Source organism: Nicotiana tabacum, chromosome 19, assembly GCF_000715075.1.
Source record: "Nicotiana tabacum cultivar K326 chromosome 19, ASM71507v2, whole genome shotgun sequence".
NCBI classification, from domain to species: Eukaryota; Viridiplantae; Streptophyta; class Magnoliopsida; order Solanales; family Solanaceae; genus Nicotiana; species Nicotiana tabacum.
Window position 1 is genome coordinate 78,854,754 of NC_134098.1, and position 21,821 is coordinate 78,876,574.

The 21,821-nt window shown below is 35.5% G+C and overlaps 2 protein-coding genes across 2 annotated transcripts; both read right to left on the reverse strand.

Moving 5' to 3' along the window:
- Positions 1 to 861: 861 nt before the first annotated feature.
- On the reverse strand, positions 862 to 9,220 carry LOC107765470 (putative E3 ubiquitin-protein ligase ARI2). Its single transcript, XM_016584125.2, has 7 exons — positions 8,795 to 9,220; positions 6,186 to 6,218; positions 5,801 to 6,083; positions 4,960 to 5,440; positions 3,003 to 3,551; positions 2,764 to 2,930; positions 862 to 1,202 (listed from the first exon to the last, which is right to left on the reverse strand). Exons 1-7 carry the CDS (start codon positions 8,906 to 8,908, stop codon positions 1,057 to 1,059), a joined length of 1,773 nt encoding a protein of 590 aa, XP_016439611.1. The 5' UTR covers positions 8,909 to 9,220; the 3' UTR covers positions 862 to 1,056.
- Positions 9,221 to 12,036: 2,816 nt separating this feature from the next.
- LOC107765471 (uncharacterized) lies at positions 12,037 to 14,752 on the reverse strand. The gene is made up of 7 exons (XM_016584126.2): positions 14,519 to 14,752; positions 14,321 to 14,417; positions 14,081 to 14,219; positions 13,030 to 13,112; positions 12,760 to 12,894; positions 12,494 to 12,598; positions 12,037 to 12,307 (listed from the first exon to the last, which is right to left on the reverse strand). Exons 1-7 carry the CDS (start codon positions 14,590 to 14,592, stop codon positions 12,185 to 12,187), a joined length of 756 nt encoding a protein of 251 aa, XP_016439612.1. The 5' UTR covers positions 14,593 to 14,752; the 3' UTR covers positions 12,037 to 12,184.
- Positions 14,753 to 21,821: the final 7,069 nt, after the last annotated feature.

Sequence of the window (21,821 nt, forward strand, 5' to 3'; positions counted from 1 at the left end):
AAGGGTTCACACAAGTGTTTCCCAACACTCACTCTCTTACAAAATACTCTATAATGAAATAAAGGAGGAGAAAGAAAGACAAGAGTGAAAAGCTCTTGAATCGGTGTGTTTGCAAATGAGGAGAAGCTCCTCTATTTATAGCAAGAAATTCTTAGCTTAATAGTGGATATTATGTCATGGCAAATGTCATGATCCACAATTTTTATTATAATGCATATTATGTCATGGCAAATGTCATGAAAATTTGACCATATTACAAGTGATGATTCATACACCCCAACTCTAACTTGTTTGGAGTTGAGTTGTCATTAGCATTGTTAAGACTAGTTCTAACTCAGCATGCAAGATCGAATTTCGACTCGTGATGCTAACATCCCAGAAACTTATATCTCCAGAGAAATTTCAATACTTAGAATACTTCACAACTTTGATCTTTTTTCATGCTTGAGGTCTTGGTATGGATCTCTGACTCTGTTTATGTTATATACATCGAATCTCATCAGATATGTAAGAGGCATAAGGAGACGTCAAAATGATTTAGATGAAAGTACATATGTACAACTCAGACCTTGTTTTTTTGGTAAGCTAACCCAATAAGAAACTGGTACAGTTGTAGTATAAATAAGAAAATGTCCAATGACGAGATAAAACTAAACAGTAAACAACACGATCACGATGTAGAAATTTCACCAAAAAAATTTCCCATTATGGATATGAAGCCAAAAGTCCCACGGGAGCACTGCCCATTCTGGAAAGTGCACAACGAGAGGAACTGACAGGAGGGGATGGAAATTTCTACCCAAAACAATAATCAAACTATCTACCCAAAACAAGCCAAATAAAGGCTATACACTTGAAATCTTAGCCAAAACTAAGGACTTTATAAGGTAATTCTTATCCTCTTACAGGGCTCAAAAAATTTCAAGAACAAAATAGGATGACGCAGTGAAATGCATCATCCACTGAACTATCATTTCAAATCTCTGAGAGTAGCTTTCTTCTTTTTTTTTAAAAGAGCTGTACACTTATTTTAAAATAATCAGCAACTCAATAGGGTTAGTTCCTATCAATGAGCTCGGCAGGCAAGTTTAGATCGAAAAAACCACCACCTGAATTCTCTATTCTTCGACGCTTCCTTGAAGAGCATCCACTGTCATCTGAAGTCCCAGAACCTGATGGCTGAACCAATTCTATGGAACCTCCTGCAAGATGTACAAGCACTACAACTTCAAATAACTCTTTTTCTGGTTATAATTCACAACCTACATTACAACACAAGAAATAAACTGTACATCCCAACCCTCCCCCCCCCCCCCCCAAAAAAGAAAAAGAAAAAGAGGTTAAGAGGGGAGACATATACTGCAAAAGAGAATAAGTGGGAAAATGGGAACCTAGACAAGCATGTCTTAGGAAAATTTGTATTGCATTGATGATCGACATAATAGCAGCATAAGATTGAATTATGAGTAAGATTTAATTGAATAAAACAGCCATCAATAACCATCACAAAGCTCTTTAATGAAAGGTCAAAACTGCTTGCATGGTGACAGTGACTGTTATTGTGTGGAGATAGAGTTGTATGGCAAAAACTTTAAACCAGTTTAAGTGTTTTTTTTTGTAACAAACAACTGATGAAGATACTTTCTGTACACGGATAAGAAAGTAAATAGTTCTTGAAGGTAAAAGACAAATTTGTTTATGAGATTAACAAAAGTTAGACTAATTAGTGCATGAGCTAATTTCAATGTGGGCGACTATAAGGATGAACTAACAAGAGAGTTTTCGACACTAACAGTTCAGAATTATATTATTGAACTCAGATGCCTAAACTGGTGGGATGAAATTGCAATAGAACCACTAAACTTGTTTAGAAATTGGATAAACCACTATAATTACCACTAACCAATTAAGTTACTAGAACAGTGAATCATTTTGCAAAACTGCATATTATGATTTAGCTCTTGCCTAATAAGTACTTAACAAATTCATCACATAAAATGAACAAGACATTATCACTAGTGACAGTTCTCATAAGTTTAGTTCCTGGTGATAGGATCTTCAACCATTACCTTTCTCCCTCTTCAAGAGAAATATAAAAGTTTGGGCAACTTCCAATCACGACATTTCTTTTAATTAGACATGCTAATTTCTCATTAGTTGCTTCAGCGACATTGGCTTGAGATTAAGGCCACTTTTCCATTTCTCCAATTTTCTCACCACTCCAACTAGCACCCACTGCCTTAAACAGCAACAGCATAGAATGTCACCCTCTCTAAGATGACAACTAAAGAAAGGTAACCTGCTTTCCCTTTGACGATCTCCTTACCCATTTTTCTGCTATCCGTTATTCACTGCTTATCTTGGGATTAACTAGTTCACCGAGGACCACTCTCCATAAACACTTTGCTCAACTGAGTGACGATGAAGATGATGTTGATGCAAAGTATTATTGAATAATAGCATGCTGCATGCCTAAAATACTTAAAGTACCACCTTCCCAAACAACCAACAGCATGTCTAAAACACTTCAAGTACGTCTTCCCAAGCAAGTTAAAACACACTACTGTCCTATGATGTGGTAACACTTTTTTTTGGGACTAAATCTGATGAGGTAACTATGAGACAATGTAAACTACTTGTATCACTTGCAAAAGCAATCAGAAATTTGAAGAAGAGGTGGACACAATAAACTACCACTCCCCAGTAGGCAGAGATGACTGATCTACATAGGTACTCAGGCATGAGAGAGGATGGAAAATTCACCATTTGTCTGGTCATGAGCTTTTTGACATGTAATATTGTTGTTTGCTTTGGTGCTCTGTCCTCCATTAAGCTCTGTTGCTCTCTCAATGCCCTTTGACTTGTATGGAGCTATATTTGCACAACTGAACTTTAGAGGTCCCAATAAATCAGTCTCGATGCATTCATACCTGCATATCAGCACTACCATCAGTTTCTCACTAAAACTAACAATAAATTATGATACCAAGATGCCTACTTACATCTTCTTACATAATGTATCAGTTACCACAGAGAGATTTATAACTTGCATCCTCATTTCCGTAATCTCTTCCGCTTTGAAATCATCAAATGGATCCTCAAAAGCTTTTGATAGCTTTTCAATATTTGCCTCAAGCTGCTGCTGCTGGTCCTCAAATAAATGCTGCTTTATTTCCTTTTCTTCTTTTGTCATTTCATCCTTAAATAAGTCATCACCAAACATATAATACGCAAATGGGTATGAAAACGAGAGAGCCCGTCTTGATCTGGAAAGCCTGTAAAGTCCATTTGTAATCCAACTAAAATCTTTCACTATTGACTCCTTTGCTTCCAAAATTGCCACCTTTTCTTTTATAGTATCCCTCAGACGAGACTCCTGTGTAGAAGAATCTGTATGAGCTTTATAACGATTGTGATAATGCATGTAGCGATAAAGATCACGCTTAGCACGTTCAGCTTTCTTCTCCTGATCTTCCTTATAACGACCACAACTGTGACCAGTGATATGCGACCAAGTATGATCTCGGCCAGTAGCTCCACCACATAGCCAACTAAAGAAAACGAGAAAACATAATACAAGATCAACCAACTAAACTGGGAAGGCAATTTCCTTCAGTGCTAGTGTAAGTAATGTCAAACAACACTAAAGAGAACGAAGCAGCAAGAATTATATCATATGGCTCGAGTTAAATGTTGTAGCTACTATTTCAACTTATAGAACAAATGGAATGTCCAATTTGAGATTCATAAAGACTTCAATGCAAACTTATGAGAGTGAGAATAGGCTTCCTAAAGGTTAACTCTGGTACCAGGTAAGAGAATTTGAGCATCCAACTCAAAACCTTAAGGTGAAGTGGAGTAGGGTAAAACATTCATAACCCCTTTGGAAGCCGTTACACAGTCCATGTAAAGACAACTATATAACTGAACACACTAAAAGTAAGACAAAATATATGCACTGTAAGTTTAGAGTATAACAAAAATAAAATTGAAGTGAGATTAGACAAGGTTTTAATGCCTAAAATGCAGACAATAAGATATTTAAACTCAGACTTTTAGAAGAATATCATGATAGATGAAGATGTAATGTGTGCAATTAAAATAAGATGTTTGAACTGAAAGGTGCTAAGGAAGTATTATGCGATAGTAGAATACCTACCAACGTGTAAAGCAAGTCCTAAGTAATACTTATAAGACCAAAAATGCAAATAAGAGCCAATATTGGCATGTAAATCAAACCATATCAATAAGATAAATGCCGTAGCAATGCGAACACTAACATATATGTGCAGCCCATTCAAGATTAGACAAGATTAAAAATGAACACATATGACAGAAAATGCAAGTAGAAACATGCGGAGGAATGAGATAAGGTCGCTTGAGATGGTTTAGTCATGTCTTACATAGACACCCAAATAGACAGATTCATAGCACTGACACTATGATCAATAAAATTATTTACTATATAGAAAAAAGAACCTTAAAAAGACAAGTTAGCAAGTCTTAGGAATCCAAGTTTTTCCAAACAAAGATCAAAACCGCTTAAATTAAACTAGATCTATGTTAACTCCAAACTAGATCAAAATAGTATAGGATGGCCCGAGGACTTTGGTCTAGTGGTAAGAACGCAAAAATCCAGACATTTAAGTGGACGAGAGGCTGGTGGGACCATTGTGCACCACTCGCTTCGAGGATTTCTCAGTAATAAAAAAAGTATTGGATCAAGTCCGGTCCTGATCCTAAAATTACAAAAGGAGCCTCAATCTTTCAGGACTTTTCAAATTACTAGAGGCTGCTAACAGAATAAGGTAAAACAATAGGTGCACCATGAAGTCATGTTCTCTGCAAATGGGCCGACAGTGCTGATATGTATCCAGAGTGTTCGTTCATCAATAACATCAGAATCAGCTTTAAGTTGCGAGAAATCTAGGCACAAACAGACATCAAGAGTAAACTCACCAAAATGCTTGCCCACAAATGCAGCTAACTAGGTTGCAACCTCCATTCTTCTCAACGGGTTTGTGACACTTTGGACAAGGCTTAGTGTGAACTGTAATCCAATTAACTGTCTCTGATTCATCTCGGCACTTCTTGGTCCAAAGTTCCCACATCAAGCAAGAACAAGGTGAATGTGCTTCTGATAAGCAACTGAAACAGAACTGTAAACCACATGAACATTCTACTTCACAAAGATCATCAGTCTCTAGCCGTATAGCATTCCCACAGTGAGGGATACTTGGACACCATTTCACCATTTTATTGTCCTCAATGTATGATTCAAGGAGAAACCGATCAAATTTCTCTGCCAAATCCGGATGCCTTTTACTAACGAGCTTTCTGATAACGGCTTCATCACAAATTGCAAAGCATTTATGAGCCAGGCACCTTATTCTCTTACTCTGCCCCTCCTTTATTTTCACAATGAAATGCTCTGTCCAACCTAAACAAACAAACAAGAATTAGCTTATTTCCAGCATAAAAATGAAAATAAGTAGCAGCAAAATTCACAATTTGACTAGCATGTGAAACAAAAAAGAGAAGCCTGGAACCACTTTAATTTGACAGGTTTCAAAAAATACAAATGTAGAGACCATTTGAAAATAAAAAAGCACACCCTTTGACATAGAAACAAGAACATGCAAAATCTTAAAAACATTCGAAACAAATTGTACAATTGTATGCTAATTACAGAACTGGAAGGCCAAACATTCAAGATTAACAAGATGATCATAAAAGGTAGAAAGAATTCTGATGGAATCAATAACGAAGCACTGGCTCTACTCAAAGAATTAGTTCTCACATTCATTGCAGAAGCAGTGACCACAGTCCATTTTTGTGACATCACTCCCCGCTACCTCTTCTATGCATATATTGCACATCACAGTCGAAGAAGAAGACACAGATGATCCAAAATCAACTTCTTCAAGCACAGTTACCCCTGCTTCAGCAAATAAGCAAGCTTTTCCCTTTTCTACAAGAACCGCAAACAACCTCTCGAGATCCCAACGGTAGTGAATAAGCAAGGATCTCGCATGGTGTTCTCTTAGTGAGAGCAAGTCCATCACTCTCCGCAACTCCTCCCTCTAGCAAATATGTAAAAACACCTCAGATATCCGTGTTTAAACATCTAACGCAAAGCAAACACACGTCAAGTGCCAAAAAAAGAACTTTTCAAGTCTTCCTACCTGTGCCACCAAGAGAGACTCCCTTGTGATTACCTGTAAAACAAACAGCATATTATCAGATAAAACCAATAAAGAGAGAGAGAAAAAAGGGGGGCAACAAACAATGGCACATCATCCAATTGAAATCCATAGAAAAGAACCTAACTTGAAGCAGTAATTTCAAAGAAGGAATAGCACTTTTGGTCCCTAGGTGATTAATAAATTCTGATTTTGGTCATTGTGATATTTGACACCGTTTCTGTACAGGTTAGCCAAGGTGCGAGAGAGGAAGGCCCGTGACCTGGACCAATTGAAGTGCATCAAGGATGAGGAAGGTAGAGTGTTGTTGGACGAGGTTCTGATTAGATAGAGATGGCAGGTATACCTCCATAAACTCCTGAATGATGATCAGGGGGATAGGAACATTGTGTTGGGGGACTTAGAAAACTCCGAGAGTCGTCGGGACTTTGGGTATTGCAGGCGGATTAAAGTTGCGGAGGTAGAGGGGGCTATGTGTAAGATGAGCAGGGGGAGAGCGACCGGGCCGGACGAAATTCCGGTGGAATTCTGAAAGAGCATGGGTAAGGCGGGTTTGGAATGGCTAACTGGGCTATTCAATGTTATTTTTAGGACGAAGAACATGCCCGAGGAATGGAGACGGGGTACGATGATCCCATTGTATAAGAACTAGGGGGATATCCAAAATTGCAACAACTATCGGGGTATCAAGCTACTGAGCCATACTATGAAAGTTTGGGAGAGGGTGGTGGAGCTGAGGGTGAGGAAGATTGTGTCTATTTCAGAGAACCAATTCAGATTTATGCCGGGGCGTTCGACTACAGAAGTTATTCACCTTGTTAGGAGGTTGATGGAGCAGTATAGAAAGGGGAAGAGGGATTTACATACGGTGTTCATCGACTTAGAGAAGGCTTACGATAAAGTGTCGAGTGAGGTGTTGTGGAGATGTTTGGAGGCTAGAGGCGTTCATGTTGCATACATTAAGACTATTCAGGAATGTGTGAGGGTGCTAAGATTCGGGTGAGAACAGTGAGAGGGGGACTCGGATCACTTCCCGGTTGTGATGGGGCTGCATTAGGGGTCAATCCTCAGCCCATTTCTGTTTGCCCCGGCGATCGATGCGCTGACGTGTCACATTCAAGGGGAGGTATCGTGGTACATGCTGTTTGCAGATGACATTGTACTGATTGATGAGACGCGTTGTGGTGTCAACGAGATGTTAGAGGTTTGGAGACAGACTTTGGAGTCTAAAGGTTTCAAGTAGAGCAGGACCAAAACAGAATACTTGGAGTGCAAGTTCAGTGGCGCGACTCAAGAAGAGGTCGAAGACGTGAGGCTTGATTCACAAGTCATTCCTAAGAGAGAAAGTTTCAAGTACCTTGGGTCTATTATACGAGGGAATGAGGAGATTGACGAGGATGTCACACACCGTATTGGGGCGGGATGGATAAAATGGAGGCTCGCTTCCGGTGTTTTGTGTGACCGGTCAAGCCATCCCATGTCCAGAAGATGAAGGTGGCGGAGATGAGGATGTTGAGGTGGATGTGCGAGCATACCAGGTTAGATAAAATTAGAAATAAAGTTATTCGCGACAAGGTGGGTGTAGCCCTTGTGGAGGACAAGATGCGGGAGGCGAGACTTAGATGGTTCGGGCATAAGAAGAGGCACTGATACTCCGGTGAGGAGGAGGTGTGAGAGGCTAACATGGGAGGGCCAACGGAGAGGTAGAGGCAGGCCGAAAAAGTATTGGGGAGCGATGATTAGGCAAAATATGGCATTGCTCGAGCTCACTGAGGACATGACCATCGATAAGAAGGTGTTGAGGTTGAGAATTAAGGTAAAGGGTTAGGTGGTCGAGTGTTGTCCTTGTTTGTAGCAGTAGCTTTGATACACCACTTGGTGTCTTCCGTGTTTTTTTTCGTACCCTAGTCTTCTGTTACAAGAATACTTGATGTTGTCTTGTGTTTTGGTTTTCTGATTGCATTACCTTTTGCTAGTTTTGTATTTTTTGCTTTGGTTGTCAGATCGATTTGCTTGTTATTGCCCCTCCCCTTTCACTTCCTGAGCTGAGGGTCTACCCGGGTATGTTGTTGTAGTTAGTAGTGAAACAATAAATGAATAAGCTTTTTTTTTTAATTCTCAATGGTATGTTGTTGTTGTTGATGTTGTGATATTTGACACCGACACATCTAACATTCAATTATTTAAAATGTATGTATTTGGTCTCTTTATGTAGGAAATACGTTATATTAATATTATCTTGTGTTGTACTTAGACTATATTTTAGCTATTAACCCTTCAAAAAAAACCTTTTTTAATCCCATTTTAGATAAAGAAATTTACAAAATCGCGAAAACCTATAAAGAAAATGTTTGTAAACACACTAAGACTTCAATCAATGGATCAATCAACTACTTCTCAATCTAAAATAAATTAAAGAACTAAAACTAAGTAGTACTACTTAATAGCCTAAAATCAAAATGTATGAAATTATTAATTATTACTCCTATCACATAGATGATCATCAAAATTGAAGGTTTTATAACACGAGGAGCGAAACGGGTAAACTAGAATTTTAGACATAAGCAAAAATTCCAGGGATTTTAAAGCACCTTGCAGGAATTTCCTGTAGAAGAGGCCCACCGGGAATCAGACTCCTCATTCTCGAGTCCTTCTTCTTGATCAGAAGAATATATATCTTCATCGCCGCTCAGGTAATCCTCCATTCACTTTTCGCCTCTGCGCAGATTAAATACCAAAAAACAAAACAAAAAAAGGAAATTTGAAGAATGTATGAATCAAGAAATCGGTGGATCGAAGTGAGAATTCTAGCGCTCCGATCAGATTAACATCGGAGGTTAATTAGGAAATCGTTTCCTCTTTTCGTCGAGAGGAGATAAATAGAAATATTATGTGTGTGTGTGTGTGTGTTTTTGCATAGAAATAGTTTAATTTTTCTACACTGAAGGTGAGACTTTGTGCTTTACTTATTTTTAGCTTCTGGGGAGCTGAGGCTGGGAATCCGAGTTGGGGTGGGGAATTCATGAAAGCTATACGACGCCGTTAAGGAGGCTTCAACGGGAAGATTTTGTCGGAACGACGTGTTTTGATGTTGAAAGGTTTGTCAATTTCCCTATCTGGATCAATTAGTCAAATAGTAACTAACTAATTAATTGTATTCCTTATCCATTATGTGTCTGCAAATAGTAGGTTCATTAATTAGCTTTACGATAAAAATTCCACAAAACCTTACTTACAATTTAGTAGTAGCACCCCTAAGAGTCTCTCAACATAATAGGTGAGAGAGCTTAAATCTCACCTTAATTAATGCAACGAATATGACATGTACCTTATGCTAAATGTTATGAACAAAATTCTCTGTAAGTTTTTTTTAAATAAATAAACAGGCCATGTGATATGAAGAGTAAATTTTATAGATGTTTATTCAACTTTGTGTTCATTACGCAAATGTCACTTTTCTTCTTTTTGTTACGTAAAAATTATTCAACTTTGTGTTCATTACCTAAAAGTCACTTTTCTTTCTTTTGTTACACAAAAATTATTTTACTTTGCTATGTTTATCACAAAAGTCATCTTTACCAAATTTTATAATACTTTTACTTGAAAAGTTTATTATGCCATTGACATTATATATCCTCTCATTTATGTAATACCTTCTATATTATATACTATATAATATATTTTTAACTAAGTATTTTACTTATAATTAAAATAACTTTAAATTATTTTATAATATATTCATACATTTAATTTTTTCACGGCACTTAATTTGTTTAATCATATTTAAACATGAACATATTTTAAATATAAAAACCATAAAAAAATATTTATTTTTAATATTTATTTGAAATAATAACAAACAGATTTGTTTAACAAATGATAGTTTTTTTTTAGTCAATACAAATTTTAAAAAAAGTTTCGAAGATATTTGTATTTAATATTAAGATATTTAAAGCTTTATCTGTTAATATTATTTATTTAAAAGTGTTAATTTGATGTGTCATTGTGCTAAATATGGGTATTTTATTTATTGGATTAATGAATATGGCGTGGCTGATCATTACAAATATTTCATTAAGCATGGTTAAGAACGTGGACTTGAGATTTGTTCACTGTAATATTTACTAACAAATTTAATAATGCTACTTATATAACTTAAAAATTATCGTTAAGAAAAAACTAAATGTTCGAATATATTATAAAAAAATAAGTAAAATAATATCAAGTTATTTTAATTATAAGTAAAATACCTGGGTAAAAGTATATTATATAGCATATAATATAGAAGGTATTACATAAATCGGATGATTTATTATATCAATGGCATAATAGACTTTTCAGGTCAAAGATTTGTAAAATCTGGTCAAAGTGATTATTGTGGTAACTAGAGAATAGATAAATAATTTTTGTGTAACAAAAGAAAAAAAAGTGATTTTTGGGTAATAAACACAAAGTTGAGTGACCACCCATAAAATTTACTCGTGATATGAATATAGATTTATTCTGAAATCACATTGCTAAAGTTATTTAGATGATTTTTTAAAAGAAAAAAAAAAAGAGTGATTAAGCTGAAGAACGTTCACCATTAAAATGTAAGACTGCTTACCTTATGGAACTGTAATATTGATTGTTCAGAATCTACTAGATAACAAACCAAACCGATTAAAAACCCGACTTGATTTGGTTTGATTTGATTTGGTATTGAGTAAAAAATCTGAACCAACCCGACATATAAATATAGAATTTTTATGTATACTTTAAGATTTTATATAGAATTTTCTTTAAAAAATATCTTAAAATATTTGGGATTCTCTTGCGGGATATAAATTTTAATAGAATATGAAGTGTTCCATATTTATTGACCTTAAATAATGGGTTATATGATCACTTTCTTATTAAGTGTTACAGAAAATGCCTTTTATCTCTTTGTTCTTCCATATTCATAACATATGTTAAGATTTATTAAAGTCTTATATCTTTTTCGAATGTGAAGTGATTATTAATATTTAGGTATCATATTGATTTTTATATTTAATTACTAGATTCAGTTAACCTGAAAGTGTACATCAACGAAAAAATTGGTAACCTGAAAGTGTACATCAACAAAAAACTATTGTCAGAAGACTAAAAAAATAATTATTATATGTTACTAATAGAATTCTCCCATAAGAATATTTTAATCGATAGTATGTTTGTTAATTTTTTATATTTTTACTAAATATATAATTACTTATCAAATATTTAACAAAGTAAGATTGAAATAATATTTAAGTAACAAAAAACCCGAAAACTCGAAAAATCCGACAAAACCGAACCAATTCAAACCGATATAATGGGTTTGGTTTGATTTTGATAAAAATCGAATCAACCCGATCCATGTACACCCCTACTTTTAGTAAATAGATGTAACAACTTGTTACTGCTGCGGGTTTTTTCCATTTATATTAGTCCCTAGAGAAGAAATGTTGGTTCCTTTTATCTTATTTAGTTGCGTTGTTGCACATTTCATTCGACAAAATTCAATGAAATGGTTTTCTTTTTTCTCAAAAGAAACTCAAAAATAGTAGTAATAATTATGTATATATGGGGAAAGAAAATATATTAGAATTATCTATCACATAGCAACGGAGTGGACCACGAAAAAGAACAATTTGATAATAATTTCGCAAGAAAGATATCTCAATAATAAAGCAAGGACCAAGTTAACCCCAATTTTGACAACGGTAACAGAAATTCCATGAGAGGACTTACAGGGTTTTATTTCTGGTGTTGTGAACTGCGAATAACTAATTTGCCCAGATGAATTTTCGAAATGTAGTAACACCCCAAATTCCAAAAAAAAACAAAAAATGATAATCAATTAAAGATCATACTGGTCGAAAGACTAGACAATTTTTGTAACATTTCAGTACTATAACAAAAGTAATAAACAATAACATAAGTTGCAAAAAGGAGCCGCTGTATACGTTTTACTTCTGGCTTTACATCTCATCAATGTTGGTTCTGAATAAATAGTCTTCACCCTCTAATTCATCATGGTATAGAGATATTGATGGGATACGAGTCTTTTCCCCGCACTCCTCGCTCTCTGATGATCTTTGTCCCTGCATTAATTCAATTCTCATGTTCAGCATTCTAACTTGGTGCATCAAACCATTATAAAATCCGCATTTTCTCTAGGGTTTTACAGGTCATGTTGTGCTCGGGAAGATATATTCTGAGGAAAAATGAATAGAACACTGGCCAACAGCATGTAGGGTGAAGACAATTTTTCTGGATTCGCGACTTACCTTTTTCAAGATGTAGAGAAAATAGTGGAATGTTTCGCCAAAAGTATTCCACTCAACAGACCAGGTGAACTCAGGATGATTAAAGAACCGGCGCCTGAAGTGCGGCTGGCCAATAAAAGCAAAATGAAACAATTTAGAAGCATTTAGCAATAGAATTAGGACAAACCATTTAAGAAGAGCGAAGAAAAAGAGATAAGGTGTTGGTTGCTGCTCTTACTATTTACAACTTAAAAATGAAAAGATAAACCAAAAGCTGTTCTTACTACCTGACCGAATGTGATAGATATAAATATTCCCTCAGGTTTTAGAACTCTGTGAATTTCGTGAAGCATCTTCATCACCTTCTCCACTGTTGCATGGTGTGGATTCCAGGGGTCACCACTGTCCACGAACAACACATCCTTCAAGTTCAACAACATACATTTTTGATAACGAAGTTCAACATACAAATGAATAGCCGATCGTCTGAAAAGGAAAATGATTGACAGCCATTGCTGCACTAGGTAGTACATCCAAAATAAAACTTCTAATAATACCATTGTTCCTTTCTCTATAACCACATCAAAACATCCATCTTCAAAAGGCAGGTCTAGCATATCAGCTTCCAGCACTTTTATTTCTGTTGGCATTGATAACATAAAACATCAACAATGGAGCATCTCAACACCCTTAATTAGTCGGAACATATTCCTAATACTGACATCTTTCTCTTGTTATGTGTTAGCATTCTTTCACCCAATACAATTACCAAATGCGAATAGTCTTATTTAAGTTTTCATAGGCAAAAGTGCCCTTAAACTCAGGACGGAATGATAAAAAAGACACATTCTGATAAAACACAAATCTCTTAGAAAAATATTGGCTAAGCCTGCCATTGAAGTTCCATACCAAAATCTGTCTTTGACTTCACATAGAGCATTTCATAAGCGTAACGATTGTGCAGACACTATCTCAACCAACAAAAGGTTCTTTGATGCAAAAGATTTTTTAGACAGAATGTGGGGGCTGCTTAGAGTCAAGATCCGAAAGGGGAGAGGGTTGGACGAGCTCATCTCTAATGCAGCAGTGACAGATTAGTTATCATCAACTTTGAAAGCTACCTGATTCTTAGCATCTTCTTGCTCCTTCTTTCTCTCCTAGAAGAAGAGTATTCTATTTACTTCAGAACGGCAGAACCCCATCCCAGCTTCTATATGCTATTTTTTTTATTGATAACGGTGGTATCCCGGCCAACTTGCGCGCACCTCCATTAATTTCACGGGATACTTGCTACCTCCCACAACAGGTACATGGTAACTCTATCAAACAAGGCACCTAAGGGTTGGAACTCATGCTTCTATATGCTATTATTGGTAAAATTTGTCTTTTGCGTTGATAAAACATTTATCTAGAGTGGGCAAGCAATGAGATCCTAGGTCTCCAACTGGGACCTCAATCTTAATAGGAAGAATCATCCATTGCAAACCACTTTAGCTAACAAATTTTTTTTACTTCAATTGAGCAAAATGAATCAAAACAAAAGGAAAGTCAAATCAAGGAAACCAAACAATAGCACAAAATTTGAACAACTAGAAAGTGTATTTATACCTTTGTAGCCCTTGTTAACCAATCTTTGTTTCATCTTGTCGACTGCAATGGGGGACAAATCAATGCAGGTCAATTCAGTAATCCCATCTCTATATAACTCTTCACTCAACTGAGAATTTCCACATCCTAGCTCCAACACCTGTCACCTCACCTAAAAACTAAGTTCCACTTTTACAACAACAACAAAAAAAAAAAAAAAAAAGTAATAAATGGTATATATAGAGAGATAGAGAGATGTACAGAAGAATGGGGTGTAATGTGTTGTTGAAGAAGGTGACGGAAATGAGAATAATCTTTTAACCATTCGTAGTGTTCCTCTTGAGCGAACCTCTTGTCCCTGAGAGTTAAAATGGTGTTTTTTTTTTTGTAAAATGACTATAAAAAAGTGAGCAACAAAGATTAAAAGGAGTAATAAAAGGAGAAAGCGAAAGGTCTCACCAGTAGTTCCGATCAAGATATGCCAAAGCTGTAGAAGGAAGGACATCTGTTTTCTCCGGCTCTCTCCGGTCCATGACGATGAATCCTTGCGGCGATTGCCGGCTCGTCGATGAAAACCCTAATAACCTTCGATTCACCGATTATTTTAGGACATTTATTACTAAATTTAATTAAATTCTAAATTATATTCCGCTTCCCTCCCGTTATTTCTCTACACTTCTTTCTTTCTTCTTCACTTCTTAATTAACTTTATTTGATTGATTTAAATCCGTTCAAGTTTTGGACTTTTGGTTCAATTTGAGAAGTCAGTGATTCACCAATGTCTATATTTGGCTGACTAAAATTAAGTGCAAAATTAAATTTAAAAAATTCTTGTTTTTCCGAAATAAGAATTAGGCAATAATTATATGAAATTATGAAGATTCATAGAAATTAATGTTTACAGTATACTTTTGTTGTTATCGACCTTTACATTTGCCCCTTTGGCCTTAGCAGATTGAAATGGATGCATTAGAGGTCGTTAAATTTTCTGTTTGGTCAAGTTTCTAAAATCTGCTTATTTTGAGAATGTCTTTTTTTTCAAAAGTATTTTTGATGAGAAGCAATTTGTGTTTGGCTAATCAACTTAAAAAGCACTTTTGAACGACAATTAGTGCTTGACCAAGATTTTAAAAACTATTTTTAAGTGTATTTATTTCAGAAAGTACTTATACGGAGAAGCTACTTTTTTTTGTTTTTGCTTCTACTCAAAATTATTATTTTTAACTTTAAAAAACTTGGCCAATGACCTTGTTTTAAAAATAATACTCTTGGCCCGGCTAAAAGCTTGGCCAAATAGGGTTGTTCATAAAAACCCAAAAAATCGAACCAAATCGGAAAAAAAAAAACGATACTTTTTAGGTTTGGTTTGGTTTTGATTTTGAATTTTAAAAACCGATCAAATTTGATTTGGTTTTGGTTTTAATCAAAAAATAAACAAAAAATACGAACCAACCCGACTATAAAAGTAGCTATTTATATTTATACATACATATACATATATATATATATATATATATATATATATATATATATATATATATATATATATGTATGTATATGTATGTATGTTTTTATTAGTCGTTTGTATTTTTAGTCTAGTTCTTTGCTATTATAATAATCTAATTCTTTGTCTTTACATTCTAGTTTGATTGGTAGTTTTCTTTTGCGAAGTACAAGAATTTATTTCATGTTAAAAATAATTAATTTTTAATTGAGTACTTAAATTATTTATCACTATTTGATTCAATTTTTATCGATATATCTTGGTAAATGATAGATTTCTCAAAGAGCAATTGGTTTGATAGTGTTACGTTAAAAATGTAGTCACCAAAATATGCGTTTGGTAGTATATGTCTCATATTAAAGAAAAAAAATCGATAAACAACAGAAAAAATTAAAAAATCGGAAAAAATCGAATCGATAAAAAAATCAACTTAATTGATTGATTTGATTTCAATATTTAAAAAACCGACTTGATTGGTTTGGTTTGGAAAACCGACCAAAATCTAACGAGGAACACGCCTACCAAACAAACTATAATTGTACCTTTATTTTTTCATGAGTGATAGTACTTCTTCTCACGGGAAAAAATAATTAATACAGCCGTAGAAAATATTTTGGACAAAAAGTACTTAAACACGTTGCACTCAGTGGTTTGATAGATAATCTTATTGAAAATTGAAGGCTTAGATCTCTCCCACAAGTTTGGATGTCACCACATTTGATTTGTCCTCACTTGGGTCCACAATAAGAATTCCACAGCCATCAATTTTGTTTTAAATAATCCCTGAATTTCAGTCAACTTTCCATGTCTATATTCCCAATTCTTTTGTCAAAAAGAGTTTGTTTGCCTGAACAAATTTATTACTGGTTTTAATATTTTGTAATAGAAAATAGAAATAAGAAAGTTCCAGATCGCTGTATTTCCCTTATTTCTTAGCACAGTGTTCTTTACTATATGTGATATCGTACTATGTCCCCCTTCTAAAATTATGATTCCATCTCCTTAAAATACTAAAATAAACATTGATAATCTCCAAAATTTTGTTATCAACGTAAAGATTTCTATTGGGGGTAACGAAGGAACTATAAAGATACTAATTATTTAAAGTTGTTGTCACAACCCTATGAATTTATTGGCAAAGATATTAATAAATGCATGATGATTACTTAAACAGTATAAATCCTAAATGAGATAAGAAAAAAAAAATATAAAACGAAAAAAAGAAACTACTAATAAAACACATCAAAATAATATTCGTATCAAGGCTTATCTAGTGATATTAATCTCTCAGTATTGATATGAGTTCAATTCTCACCATTCTCATTTTCTTTTCCTCTTTCCTTAATAACAAAAATAATATATCCAGTATAGTCCTACATGTGGAGTATAGGAAGGTTAAAGTGTACACATACCTTATCCTGCCATTAAAAAGACAGAGAGTTTGTTTTCGGTAGACCCTCGGCTCAGAAAGGGGAGGGGGAAGTGTGGGGTTCATCCCATGAATGTGAAAAGAAGACGAACTTCCTTTGACATAAGGTACCATGCTGCCAAATCTACATAAAATGTGATTTGTGTTGTCGGATTTTCATTGCTTTCACAAGGTGAAACTTTGACATTTATATTATGATGATATCATCTATGATGCAAGCAAGGAGTATTGGACGTCTGTAAATAGATAGCTCCTAATTCAGTTGAAGATACACAAAAAATGGAGAGAAAGAGAGTGATTTACAAAGTAAGAAACGAAATACTCTTTAAGGAAAAATATTGAGAGTTTGAGCGGGATTTGTAGTGAGGTGGAAAATCAAAAAAGGGTTATTTTCTTTGAGTGTATAGTGGTATTGGAGTATTTTACTCGGTACCACAAATTGTAAAATCCTTGCTATAGTGAAATCAGTTGCTCCTCTCATGCGTGATTTTTGCCTTATTCAGAAAGGTTTTTCATGTAAAAACTCGGTGTCCTTGTTTCTCTTATTATTACTGTTGGCTATTGTATTTAGTAATCCGCATTTATTACAATCATATACCGTGAATATTATTTATGTGGGGGGTAAATTTTTCAACAACTGGTATCAGAACACATGTTCTGCTCATTCACAAAAATATTATTTACAGTCAATTTTGCTCTGTGATGAAAAAAATATCAGAAATAAAGTACGAAGTAACAGATTCAACGGTAATGACAATTTCTCCATATGTCAAAGAAGGATGAAGGACCTACTCATCCAATAAGGGTTAGACATTGCACTAGATGAAAAAAAAAAAACCGAAAACCATGAAAGCCGAGGATTGGGCAGACATGGATAAGAAGGCGGCTAGTGCAATCAGGCTACACTTGTCCGATGAAGTACTCAATAATGTCAGGGATGAAAATAGTGCATGTGGTATTTGAAAAAGACTAGAAAGTCTATACATGTCCAAATCCTTAACAAACAAGTTGTTTGTGAGAAAGCAACTTTATGCCATTGATCACACCCAACTATGCCTTATAAAAAAGACTAAGCGGTCGTTGCAAATATAATCTGGTTTACAAGTCCGGAATCGAATCCCACAGAAAATTAACCTATTAAACACAGCTACTAGACTCGTACAAATTCACACAATCAAAATTCAGAAATATTTAAATAACAAGTTGGATGTTTACTAACTAAATATCACGTAAGGAAAATGCATTAAGTAATAACTAACTACGAACATGTTGTAGACAAGAATTGGAATGATCTAAGGTTATGAATTATGATTTTCCCTATTGTCGGAATCCTTTCCTCTATGTTTTCCTATAAATTTGCCTAAGTTTTCTCTACCGATCATGAGCACTCTAAGTATCATAATTCTCTCCCGAGTAACTACCACAATTTACTAGACATATTCTTCCGAATTACGCTAGCTGACACTAAGTACGGCTCACTCGGATCGCACCAAGTTTTTATTATTCCTAATCCCATCTTTAAACCCTCCGTATTGATCCCTCATATACGTTAGGAGTGATGTTGTTCAACAACTACCTAAATATGCACTCTCTTTCGAGTAATACACATTAAATAGGTATAGTCGATTGAGAGCTTTTCAACTAACCACGATAATAATGTAGTTGAACAAATAGAGAAAATACTACGGCAAATCTATATCAACGTAACAGGAAAATCATCTTTCAATAAGTTCCATCAAAATCCTAGATTAGGAGTTTAGCTACTCATACTCATAGTAACAATATCCCACGTATATTGCATAAATAAATTACAAAGTAAAGATGAAAGAATGTGAAATTGATGATTCTATCTCCCAGCTCGTATTTCACGAGCTATTCTTGCCTCCGGTCGCAAAACTCCTTCAAAGGTGGTGTTTTATGTCTATTTATATGTGTAGGAAAAGACCTAAACGACATAGGTCAAGTCCCAGTCAAATCAGGAGACGAAATAAGCCTTCAAAATCCGGAGTAAGCGCGCCTCAGACCATGCCTCGCGAGGCTCCACGCGAGATGCACCTCGCCTAACACTGTGCGACGCCAACTCCCACGCGAACTCGAGCTCGCCTCACCCTTCGCGACGCCTGCTCCTATGCGAGCTCAGAGGCTCGCGTCGCCAGCTTCCACGCGAGATCAAAGGGTCGCCTCGCGAGCTTCTTCATCTTTTCACTGCTTAATGCATTCTTTCTTCTTTCCATAGTTTTCGAGTACACTTTATTATTTAAATCTTTCTTTTGCTCTAATTTCATCTCCAATTCACCTACACATAAAATAGACTCCATTACAAGCAAATAAAGTGTAGTTTAACATTAAAGCACATAAAATGCAGCGTAACTAATGTACTAAAATATTGAATTATAGCCACACATCAATACCCCACACTTAAACATTGCTCGTCCTCGAGCAATCAAACTATTCTTATAGACACGACCTTTTTAAGCAATTCCCTTAACTCATCACACCATGAATCTTTCAAATAGACTAAGCACAAAGGTGTAATATCCTCACCTCTAGATTTGACTCACAAATACTATGCCTTATTCACAATTCACTTACTTACTCTAACATGGAGGTCAATGACATTACCTTTCCTTTATGAATCACGTGCCCTCACCCAACAAAGAGCTTAGTTCCACACACAGTGAATTTTAAGAACGTAGGAACTCAAGTTAGGAAAAATTCACTCGCTCTCAGAAATAATATTCATATGCCACAAATGATGCACTATAGGCTTGCCCGTAGTGTAATACCCTACTAACCGAGCTCATTCAGTCTAGGATCAAGTAGGACTTTAATTGGTTGTAATGTAGGTTGCGGGTCGGGTAGGATACATTTGGATATGAGTGACTACACCTCCCTTAAGTACTTTAATACATATACTTTAACACTCAAGCCCATACTTATGTCAAACCAAAATTCCACCTTCACATCCAAGTATAGTACCCCATACTTCTTTAAGCACAAGTATATCACTAGCCACCACCATCAAGAATTTTTTATTATATATATATATATATATATATATATATATATATATATATATATATATATTCTTAATAATCCAAGTGGCTTTTATTGACATTTTTTTTTCAAACGGTGCACCTTTCTCCTTACTTCATTTGTTCTACTCAAAAGCCAAACCACCACCCACACTTTAACTTTTACATATTCATCACAATTCAAGTGCTCATGAGAGGTGACAAGGTTCAAATATATGGTCGATTCAAACAAAGGGGTAAGGCTTGTAATGTGGTTACCAAATAAACAGGATTATAGGCTCAAGGTGGTTTTAACTACGTTACATAACATTTAGGTGGGTAAACTATATATATATCTGGCTCAACAAAGAAACACTTATATCACTTTCCAGACTGAACAAGACTACTTTTTCGCTTTGCAGACACACGGGGCAAGTTTTAGACATCAACTACAATGCACAGAATTCATACAAACCTCACACACACATGGCACATAACTCACTCATGATTGGTTTTATCGCAACACTCTAGTTAAAGCAGTTAAGAAAATTTAAGCATCTACGATTTAAGGTACTTATACTAGAGTCAAAAACTGAGCCTAAGCGTCACAACTAGAGTACTCACTATTCTCAAGGCATAACAAAGTTAAAAGATATCGCTGTAATTCAATTCCTAGCCCAGTGATTTCTACTCCTAACAATTAAAACTAACTACACTCGGTTCAACTAAAAACCCTTGGAAAAGAACCGCGGCCCAAAGAAAAACCAATGGGTAATTACTACACTACCTACAATAAAATCTTTTTGGTTTTTTTTTCTTTAGACTTAATTCCCTCAAGAAAGCTGTCTAAGAGATCCATCGTCGGGAAGAGTCCAATTTTTTTTTTTTAAAAAGGCTAAGACAACCTAACTAAAAAAAAAATTTAACTAAAAAGATATAACTAAAACAAGACTAATATTTACAAGCCACTACCCCACACTTATTTCATGCAATGTCCTTAATGCATATACAAATAGACAAAACAAGAAAACAAATGAGTAGAGTGTAGGAAAACTCCCTGATTAAGCTACGTCATCGCCTTCCTCTACTGAGGTTGCCCACTCCTCATCTTGTGCTTCCTCCTCCTTCTCATCCTCCTCCTCATCATCATTTGACTGCTCCGGCTCGGCCTCGGACTGCTCATGGGTGTTGACATCCTCATCATCTGGGAGTCTGTATGCATCACCAATCCCAACCAGCTGCTGAGCATGAGCATTGAGCGGGAACCGCTCACCCAATATGCCCCTTTCCTCTGTATAGGCCGACCGTCCCCCGATCCGAAGCTGCAAATCCATCATCCCATATAAATGGGCCATAAAGTTATCATCACGAGCATTGCGCTCGGCACTTGTCAATGAAATCATAGTAGTCTCCTCCTTAACCCGGAAACTTGTAATGTCCATTAGTCTTAGGGGCTGATCAATGATGTGATCGAACGCTGGCTCCTCCTCAACCTCTTCGTGTATCAAGAACTGAGTTAACAGATTTTCAAATGGTATTCGATCGATCCTCTTACTAGTTCTTACTTACTAGAGACATATGGTAGCGGATCAAATGACCCACATTCACCCTCTGACCTGTCATGAGGAAATATAGCACACACGTCCTCTCACGGCTAATAAGCGTGTCATGATTGCAAGGTAGGAGCTGTGTATTTATCAGTTTCAGCCATACTTCAGCCTCTGCCCTCATCTTCTTCTTGGGGAATTTCCTGTGCCGATTTGTTTTCTTGTCCCAAACCCAAGCTTCCACAGAATTGACACCACAAAGAGTGTG